General features: G+C 37.8%; 1 protein-coding gene across 2 annotated transcripts; it reads left to right on the top strand.

The window, feature by feature from the left end:
• Positions 1-8,165: 8,165 nt before the first annotated feature.
• Prosbeta1 (proteasome beta1 subunit) lies at positions 8,166-10,496 on the top strand. Of its 2 annotated transcripts, none has more exons than XM_074091467.1 (4): positions 8,166-8,275; positions 8,452-8,717; positions 9,122-9,256; positions 10,166-10,496. In XM_074091467.1, exons 2-4 carry the CDS (start codon positions 8,453-8,455, stop codon positions 10,441-10,443), a joined length of 678 nt encoding a protein of 225 aa, XP_073947568.1. In that variant the 5' UTR covers positions 8,166-8,275; position 8,452; the 3' UTR covers positions 10,444-10,496. The 2 variants fall into 2 exon arrangements, with proteins under 2 accessions (XP_073947568.1, XP_073947576.1); XM_074091475.1 differs by lacking the exon at positions 8,166-8,275 and adding an exon at positions 8,304-8,365.
• Positions 10,497-10,739: the final 243 nt, after the last annotated feature.

Raw genomic sequence — 10,739 nt, 5'->3', positions numbered from 1 at the left:
TGTGGGGACATTTTAGATGGTTATTGACATAGGCAACAAGACGTGAAAATTAAGATAAAGAAGTAACCAGATTTTTCTTATTACCTACCTTCAGACCAAAGTTCAAGTTTCTAGGACAACCGGAAATACCCTAAAGGCTTTTCGGTTACGGGCCACAAATAAAGCGGCAAGATGATTTGAAAAAGGAAGCGGATAGCAACAGAATTTCTCCTGCCTAAAACAATCAGAATTAAAGCGGTTGAAAAATTCCTACGCCAATAATACTTAGATAGAGGAAAGCCTTTTTATAGAAGAGAGAAAATACCGACCATATGCGAATTGAACTCACATACGACGTATACCGTATATATTTACGTATATAACACGTAATACAAACAAAAAACACAAGTACCTACTGCAAAAAAAGGTATTTCGTGCGTTTTTTTTTTACTTTATTAATTAAAATAATACACATTCAGTGAATATTGAAGACTTAGCTTCAGCAGTTAAGCTGCTAGACCCTTTTGTGATGTAAGGACCGACAGGCGGACACATGAACAAGAGCAATAGGTAATGTTCCATTTCTCCCTATGGGCAGGTTGGAATCCCTAAAAAATATTTTAAAAAAATGTACTTTAAAAACTATGCCAGAATTTGAATTACTGTTGGTATACTGAATCGACGTACAACTTTTCATAAACCTAGGAAAGAATTAAGGTTCTTTGTGTCTTTAGTTGGGTAGTATGTCTAGGGACAGGGGTGTGCTTTGCATTCACCGTGCAACGGAAACGCACATCTCCATCACAAAGCTTTAGCAGAACTGACGAACGAAACTTAAAATACATTGTAATTCAGAAAAAATATCAACATCTGGCCATTGTCTAGCCGGTCGCGGGGGAGTCGCTATAAAATAAATAAATAACAAAATGTCGCCACCGCACGCGTCATTATTCAAGTGCGATTGACAGCCACTTCCATGGGTCCGCCGCTGCGGCGATTGTGCGCGCGCTCAATAATACGCCTACTTATTACTGCTGAGCAACCGTCGGCGGCACCGGCGCCAACCAGAACCGTTTTGATACTTGTTTCCTACAATTACTTAACAATTTTCGCAAACTTCATTTTAAAACGCCACATATCGTCACATTGGATTACTTCCGCTATCACTGAAGTATTAAGAGGTAAATTATCTTGGTGCATACCTATTTATTACTTTTTGTCTATTACCGTATTTTTTTAATCGTTAACTGTAAGTTAACATACTTATAATGATCAAAATAATCAATGCCTAATATGATTTTAATTAAGTGCGTCAATACAGCTATCTAGCCTAAAACCTAAAATATTTTTAGGCAGTATGTAGGTGGCTGGATCTCAGACTAAATAAAAAGTAGGTAAACACACTTTTGTGATTTTTTTTAATTAATTCAAACTATGCTTTGTCCTGTCTCGTGCGCGTGGCCATGGCCGGGCGCGGCTCACTCTGCGATTTCGTTATCCGCTATCAGTAGATGTCTGGGCCCCCTAGAGTGTGCTATTCAGTGGTTGCCGCAAACTGCCTCGTCGGATCGCTTGCGTGACGTGCTCGCGCTATTTTATTTACGCCGCAAGCGAAACGAATGTGTTTTTATTAGCATAACTAGCTTTTGCCCGCGCCTTCGCCCGCATGGAATTCGGTTATCGTCGATGTACCCTCGGGAACTGTGCATTTCCCGGGATGAAAAGTAGCCTATGTCACTCTCTGGCCCACAAACTATCTCTTTGCCAAAAATCACCTCGATCCGTCGCTCCCTTTCGACCTGAAAGGCAAACAAACACACACACTTTCGCATTTATAATATTAGTATATTAGTATGGATTAGTTGAAAATCATAAAAATATTTTTATCATTTATAATTACGTGCTGTAAATATTAAGTTGCCTTATATATAATTATGTACTTAATAAATAATCATTACGTCATATAACTGACATGGGAACTCAATGATCAGGTAGATACGAGTACCTACGTTACAGCGTGTTTTGTTCAGTAACCTAGCTAAAGATATAAACAGAATTTGTTTTTACGTATCGAACGTCTTTTACATATGCTTTAATTTTAGTCATAACTAACCGATATTTTATCTGTGTCTTAAAAAGGCAAATGTCAAAATAAATAAGACCAACGAATGTTAACCTAACAAAAACTTATTAATAAGAGGTAGCTAAGTTCACGTACATATTTTACACAGGCTATCCCGTAAGTAATAAGACAAAAGATTTATTTTTTTTGCGTTTATTTTTATTGAAAAAGAATCTTTATTAGTTGTGTTATCAGTTGCAAAAAAGCATATTAAAAAAACTGTTGCAGTTTTTTGCTTATTTTTTATTTCAATTTAAGTTTTGCCTCTTCTTCTGAAATTTGGTCAAGATTTGATCTATCACAGTGAATAAAAATTACATGTCCACTTTTTAGCTTACTAGCTTAAAACATGTTCATTTAATGAACATTTAAAAATTACAAATATCTTGTCAAAACAAAACATTAAGGAATAAATTGTGCACAAAGCATTGAGTACTTACACTAAAAATCACCTTAAGTCAGAACTAATATCAGTACGAAAACGGTGATACTTTTACTAAGGTCATTTTTTTATATTTGGTAGATGACTTGCCCACCTATCCTTCATTTAAATTTGTCGTACTACTTACGGGACATCCTGTACCTATATGTATATACTGCGTGGAAAAAAATCATGAGCCCTAGACTTTACATTTTACTGAAAGGAAATGCAGTTTTGTTTATTTTTAAGTGTTACAATTTTTCCTTTAAGTAAAATGAGCTAACTAAAGGATTTAAAAGGCAGTTTACCTCCAGGGCCCATATTTTTTTTCCACACTGTATGTAGGTTACATAATTACTATTCAATCACCATATCGGGCCTGCATAATTTTGCCATCGCAAAAAATGGTTCTAATTTATAATTTATTGTTAGGAGGATATAGGTACTTACTGATTTTAATATTTAAAGTAAACTTATAAATAGTATCAAGAAGTTTCATAAGATGCGAAAAGAAAAGGTTTCTAAGTTGCATTCGGTTCCACGTGATCTGTCCGTTTGAACAACGGTGGTGAATCGCATAGTTCATGAATAAATATAAATTCGATATTCCTTTTGAATAAAAACGTCGAATAAAAAAGTGATTTATCAAAAATGTCCATTCATTCATGTTCATAGGCAATAGATAGGTCGTCTTTTATACCTTTTAAATAAACATTTCGTTTGCACAAAATTGTGTGTGGCGAATTTTGTTTTTTTGTCGACCTTTTCGAAGCACAAGGGTTGCTAATGAGTGGTGTTGGACACGGACACCCACGCGCCGTGACTGCGCAGTTCCCGCTACAAAGCTGCTTCCTCGTGCTTTAAGTATAGGGCCTAGGACTTCGCTTTTGATTTTCAGTTGAGGTCGCATGTAGCTAGCAGTACGAGTAAGAAGTCAGTCCAAGACTACTACGAGTAAGACTAAGGGTCCATGCAGCGGCGGGAGGTAACTTGGTATTGCACTCCTATCCCATATGCAAATGAGTTAAGTATATTTACAAAGAAACTTAAAGCTATTCTAGAAACACACTGACGGCGGAGGCGTAGCGGTGCGGCGCGGCGCGAAGGCGGTACCGGTTGTAACATTCGAGCTAACGTGAAAGAGGCCACACAGAATACCGCGCCACGCTTATTTCCGCTCCGCCACCGCCGTCAGTGTGTTTCTAGATTAACGGATAGACTATCCTAAATCTTCAACCTCCTGAGATCCCACGTAAAATTTTTAGTATAAGAATTTCAAACTGTATGACAATCATGAAAAGTTGACATTTGGTTAAAAAATATGTTAAAAATTTTGTACACCGGGTCTGAGAACGGCGTCTCTAGAACCAATATCTACTTAATCAAAGGCAGTAATTTCGCATTTTGTACGCCGGGTCTGAGAACGGCGTCTCTAGAACCACTATCTACTTAATCAAAGGCAGTAATTTCACATTTTGTACGCCGGGTCTGAGAACGGCGTCTCTAGAACCAATATCTACTTAATCAAATGCAGTAATTTCGCATTTTGTACGCCGGGTCTGAGAACGGCGTCTCTAGAACCACTATCTACTTAATCAAAGGCAGTAATTTCGCATTTTGTACGCCGGGTCTGAGAACGGCGTCTCTAGAACCACTATCTACTTAATCAAACGCAGTAATTTCACATTTTGTACGCCGGGTCTGAGAACGGCGTCTCTAGAACCACTATCTACTTAATCAAAGGCAGTAATTTCACATTTTGTACGCCGGGTCTGAGAACGGCGTCTCTAGAACCAATATCTACTTAATCAAAGGCAGTAATTTCGCATTTTGTACGCCGGGTCTGAGAACGGCGTCTCTAGAACCACTATCTACTTAATCAAAGGCAGTAATTTCACATTTTGTACGCCGGGTCTGAGAACGGCGTCTCTAGAACCAATATCTACTTAATCAAAGGCAGTAATTTCGCATTTTGTACGCCGGGTCTGAGAACGGCGTCTCTAGAACCACTATCTACTTAATCAAAGGCAGTAATTTCACATTTTGTACGCCGGGTCTGAGAACGGCGTCTCTAGAACCAATATCTACTTAAAGGCAGTAATTTCGCATTTTGTACGCCGGGTCTGAGAACGGCGTCTCTAGAACCACTATCTACTTAATCAAAGGCAGTAATTTCGCATTTTGTACGCCGGGTCTGAGAACGGCGTCTCTAGAACCACTATCTACTTAATCAAACGCAGTAATTTCACATTTTGTACGCCGGGTCTGAGAACGGCGTCTCTAGAACCACTATCTACTTAATCAAAGGCAGTAATTTCACATTTTGTACGCCGGGTCTGAGAACGGCGTCTCTAGAACCAATATCTACTTAATCAAAGGCAGTAATTTCGCATTTTGTACGCCGGGTCTGAGAACGGCGTCTCTAGAACCACTATCTACTTAATCAAAGCAGTAATTTCACATTTTGTACGCCGGGTCTGAGAACGGCGTCTCTAGAACCACTATCTACTTAATCAAACGCAGTAATTTCACATTTTGTACGCCGGGTCTGAGAACGGCGTCTCTAGAACCACTATCTACTTAATCAAACGCAGTAATTTCACATTTTGTACGCCGGGTCTGAGAACGGCGTCTCTAGAACCACTATCTACTTAATCAAACGCAGTAATTTCACATTTTGTACGCCGGGTCTGAGAACGGCGTCTCTAGAACCACTATCTACTTAATCAAAGGCAGTAATTTCACATTTTCCATCTATTTCTTCATCACACCCGTGCAAAGCCGGGGCGGTGCCTTTAAAGGTACATACATATCGTCACTTCTTTGAAAAAATCTCGTATCTCAAATCAATACGACAGCAAAATTGACCTTTGAAATAATGTTCAAAAAGTTCACTTAGAAAAGTATCAATTTTGAGGTACGAGCTTTTTCAAAGTAGTGACGATATAAAGCTTCTGTAAAAAAAAACATGGTGAAAACCGCATCAAAATCCGTTGCGTGGCTTTGAAGAGGGGCGGTAATTAGTTTTAAGTAGGGTCCGAAAATGGTGTTTAAAATTTTATCAAGGTACAATTTTTTTTGTGATAATTATTATTTATTTATATGCAAATAAGTAACGTATACTTACACTTACACTATACGATACGAAATACTCGTAATGTGAAAAGTGACATCGACACGGTCTTGGGCTAACCTTCCGCGGTCTTGTGCTAGATGTTAATTGGGTAGTTTTCAGGTTAAAAAATATATTATTATAGAATTCAGTTAGTCAGTCACTGTACCTGTAAATATTGGACACATAATTTTTCTTTCGCCAATCAAACAAAAACCGGCCAAGTGCGAGTCGGAATCGCACACGAAGGGTTCCGTACCATTACCTATACAATATTAGACATTAGCAACAAACGGAAAAAAGTCACGTTTGTTATATGGGAGCCCCCCTTAAATATTTATTTTATTTTAATTTAATTATTTATTTTTAAAGTGGATACAGGTACTTACAACCAAAATATTCTGTGAATATTTCAGCGTCCATCTGTTGCCGTTATTAATATCGAGCAAAAAAAACACGTTTATGAGATACAGCCTGGTGACAGACGGACAGACAGACGGACAGTGGAGTCTTAGTAATAGGGTCCCGTTTTTACCCTTTGGGCACGGAACCCTAAAAATGACAAAGACGAAGCGCGTCAAACTTCGGGAGTGGGGCAGTTGACGTCATGCTGTGCTAAAAAGCGTCGTTCGGCGTGAAGTCACCCACCGGTAACCTCACCGTCACGGGCTCACCTCGCCATACACCACCCCCCCTCAAGCTTGGATCACCCGCAACCTCGCCGTCACGGCGCAATACAAGTACCTAATATAGTAGTCATACATGTTACGACCATTTTTTGGCCGGATGCTGCACTTCGTGATGAAAGCAAGACGCTTTGCACAGTGATAGTACAGGCTAAACTGAGTGATTTGACCCGCAGCAGCGGAAGTTTCACCCCTTAGGAACAGAGATGGCGCCACTTCTTTAAAATATATTTCTAAAAATTCTACAAGCTAAAGTAATAAACAGATTTCAATGTTTAATATCTCAAACGAGAGCCTATTATATACGTTACTTATAAAAAAATACCAAAAAAAATATTTATTAAAAACTTTTGGCAAAAAACGCCATCTTAAGTTTTTTTTTCTTACCTGATTTGTAGTTTTTACTTGATTGCTTAAAAAAACTGTATCCAACATGAATGGTTTAATGCATATACATATTACTGAGTATATAACGAGTATTAAAAAAAAACCGACACCGATAGCTATCATATTTCACGAAATATGATAGTTTAAATGTGAGCACAAATTTCTTTAAAAAATATTTCAAAAAATCCTACAAGCTAAACTAATAAACCGATTTCAATGTTTAATATCCCAAATTAAAGCTCATAAAATTCATTATGTACAAAAAAAAAAATTTACTGAAAACTTTTGGCAAAAACCGCCATCTGAAGTTTTTTTTTCTTACCTGTTTGGTAGTTTTTACTTGATTGCTTAAAAAACATTGTATGTTGTATGCAATGCAGCATGAATAGTTTAATGCATACCTATATATATATATATATTTCTGAGTAAATAAGTATTATAAAAAAACCCGATACTTCACGAAATATTTAAGTTTAATTGTGCACACTTTTCTTACAAATAAATTTCAACGAAATCTTCAAGTGAAATTAGTACTCTGATTTTAATATTTAATGTTAAATGAAAGGAAGAAAGAAATTAACTCATTTATTTAAAAAAATGAATAAAAAGTTTTTCCCTGGTGTTACGAAAAGATATAATTACTTAAAATTAGTAATTATTAAAACAAAAAATAAAAACTATACCGTTTCCTTCATAGTTGGTCCTGAGATGTAATATATATTGCTTAGTAATTGGCGAATTAATTTAAAAATTAGCTTTTTATCCGATAGGACTACAGCTTATAGATATGTCACATTTGAAATAAAAGACTATGTACATCAATGTTAATCAAATATTTAAATTAAACTTAAGTATAAGTCCTCTTCGGGTTCATCGGCAGATGTAGAACTGAAAAGGAAAAGTCGTTTTGAAGTACTTGTGCTATTCCAATACTACAAAATCAGGAGCCAATGTTGAATATCCTCCGTTGGCGTTCGTTGGGCCGGTGTGTACGCGCCATTAGATGCATTCTGCGTACAGCTAAAAATAGTGAGAGGGCCGGTACGATACGAACTTCGAATTTCGTAGTAGCCCTGCTGATCCGATTCCGAAGTGACTCACTCAAATGTTTACAAAAAAAATAAGTCATTTATTATGACGAATCTAGAATTCTATCCTCGGTAGGTAGCGTACCAATCAGGATAGTCAGATTGGAACTAAATCGCTCTTCGCTACAGGCAAATTCATGATCAGATCACAAAAGAACCGAATTTAATAAACGACTCGGAGTTAGTAAGTGGAGGCAGTTCCGATCTTCCGATGTCGGAGCTAGAGTTCGTGAATCAGATCACTTCTCGGAGTCGAGATTACCCGTGTCCGCATTTGCAGTTCGGTTGGATCTCAAATTAAAATTTGATCGAGAGTGCCGGCGCGCAGAACGCAGTTTTTATTTTTTACGGTCGGCAACTCTGTCTGACTGACAGTGACAAACGGTGCAGTACAAAGCTCTATCTAACGAGTAACGAAGTCATTGCTATCGTGACTTTCAAAAAATTACAGAAGCATTTTTACTTGGAATTTAAATTCAAGTAAGACAATAAAAATAAAAAAAGGCCTTTTATAGATAACCAGTTTTCCAAAGCAACCACGAATCAATCTTTTTTCCATCGTGCCTAATAGTATTTCCTACTTTTTAACCCTTTCTTGTTTTTTGTTTGATGGTGTGATCGAAGACCGATATTGGACTTGTTGTGTATTTGTTCAGGATGGCGACTTCAGTGATCAACACTTACGCTGACCCCAGCATGCCCGAGTGGATGAGCGCGGCGCACAGCACCGGGACATCCATCATGGCGTGCGAGTTCGCTGGCGGCGTCGTGATCGGCGCTGACTCGCGCACCACCACCGGCGCCTACATCGCCAACCGCGTCACCGACAAACTCACGAAGATCACCGACCACATCTACTGCTGCCGCTCCGGCTCCGCTGCTGACACCCAAGCCATCTCTGACATCGTTTCTTACCATCTAAGTAATTATTTTTCTATTCTTGTGTTACCGCACTATTACCACTATTTGTATAATGTGATTTGTATATCCCTTTCAAACCCAGCCGAGTATGAAAAGAGTTAAGACAATGAACTTTATGTACAATCCATGTCATGTTCACAATTCAAATGCAAGATTTACAACAGTGGACCTTATTGTACAAAACATGTCAAATTCAAATGTAATTAACCCGCACAATTGTAACGGCTGGGTTCGAAAGGGATATGGACCTCTGGAAAGTAACACCCGAATTAATCAATTAGACCTTAGATGTACCAAGACTATTTGCAATCATTGCATAGTCCTTGCTCAGAAAATTTGGACAGTCAAAAGTTTATAAATGTTTGTTAGCATTAAACACTATACCAGGAATCCTCTTTTTCATAGATTTCCACAAAATGGAACTAGGCGAGCCTCCACTAGTGCAGACGGCAGCGGCTATTTTCCGAGAGCTGTGCTACAACTATCGAGACTCTCTTGTTGCTGGCATTCTGGTGGCTGGCTGGGATAAAAGGAATGGAGGTAATTTATGATTGTATGGAATTATCCCACTAATTTATAAATGCAAAAGTTTGTAAGTCTGTTTGTTACTCAAAACTGCTGAAATGATTAAGATGACATTGGGTATACAAATAGTTTGCATTCTGGCGAAGGACATAGGATAGCTTTTATCCCAGAAAATTGCAGTTCCCGCGGGATAGTGAAACCAAATTGTACACAGATGGAGTTGCAGGTAACGGCTAGTGTAATATAAATGTTTGTATAAATCCTGGTTAATTATAAACTATTTGTGTGCCAAATTTAATCCCAATCCATCTACCTTTTCAAAAATCACATACATCCACTATGTACAATTATGGCATATGCTAATAGACTGCATATACCGGGTATGAAGGCATTTTTATTTATACTTACCTGCATCCTACTAATATTATTTATTTATTTTAGATGACCAGACAACAGATGGTCTAGTGGTCAGAGAACCTGACTACGAAGCTTGAGGTCCCGGGTTCGATTCCCGTGTCTTGTCAAGTCTTGGGTGTGTAATATGTATTTAAGTATGTATCTATATCTTTATAATTATATTTATCCATTGCATAGTACCCAAAACACAAGCTTTGCTAAGCTTACTTTGGGACTAGGTCAATTGGTGTGAATTGTCCCGTGATATTTATTTATTTTATTTATTATAAATGTGAATGTTTGTGAAGATGTTTGGTACCGATTTAGATGAAATTCGGTATACGGTAGTTTGAGTCCCGGAGAGACATAAGATAGTTTTTATCCTGGAAAATTGCATAGTTCCTGCAGGATGGCGATAAACAAATACTACGCGGACGGAGTCGCGGACAACAGCTAGTAGTCTTATAAATTTCAGTCTAGATAGTTTCTTATGCTAGCCAACAAATAATATATTCCCTATAATTTCAGGTCAAATCTATTCAGTGCCAATTGGTGGCATGGTGCAACGTCAAGCAGTTTCCATTGGAGGGTCAGGTTCTACCTATGTGTATGGTTATGTGGATGCTAACTTCAAGCCGAACATGAGCAAAGATGAAGCAGTCAAGTTTGTTACCAACACCCTGGCTCTTGCTATGCTGCGTGATGGATCTTCGGGAGGGGTTGTGAGACTGGGTGTCATCACAGAAAAAGGAGTTGAAAGATCTGTTATCCTCGGAGACCAGCTCCCTAAATTCTATGAAGGTTAAAATTGTACATGGTCTTTAGGCACTATAATAAAAGTTTTATGTACCAAAAGGTATTATTTGTTTCACAAGAATTCATGAAAAATAACAATCAAGGTACCTGCTATTTCTGTATAAAATGGGACTCTTCAAAATACAGATTGACACAACAGTATTTTCTTGTCTACCTGTTAATAAATAAATCAACAACACAGGAAAGTTGAAACACCCCTATAATTTCCATTATCCCAGTAATTTAAGGTGAGGCCGACCAAGGCATACGTCAACAGGTTTAAGATAACTATAATCCGTTTTTTTCA

Source organism: Choristoneura fumiferana, chromosome Z, assembly GCF_025370935.1.
Source record: "Choristoneura fumiferana chromosome Z, NRCan_CFum_1, whole genome shotgun sequence".
Classification (NCBI taxonomy): Eukaryota; Metazoa; Arthropoda; class Insecta; order Lepidoptera; family Tortricidae; genus Choristoneura; species Choristoneura fumiferana.
Note: the sequence above shows the minus strand (reverse complement) of the source record. Positions and strands in the feature narration are given on the sequence as shown.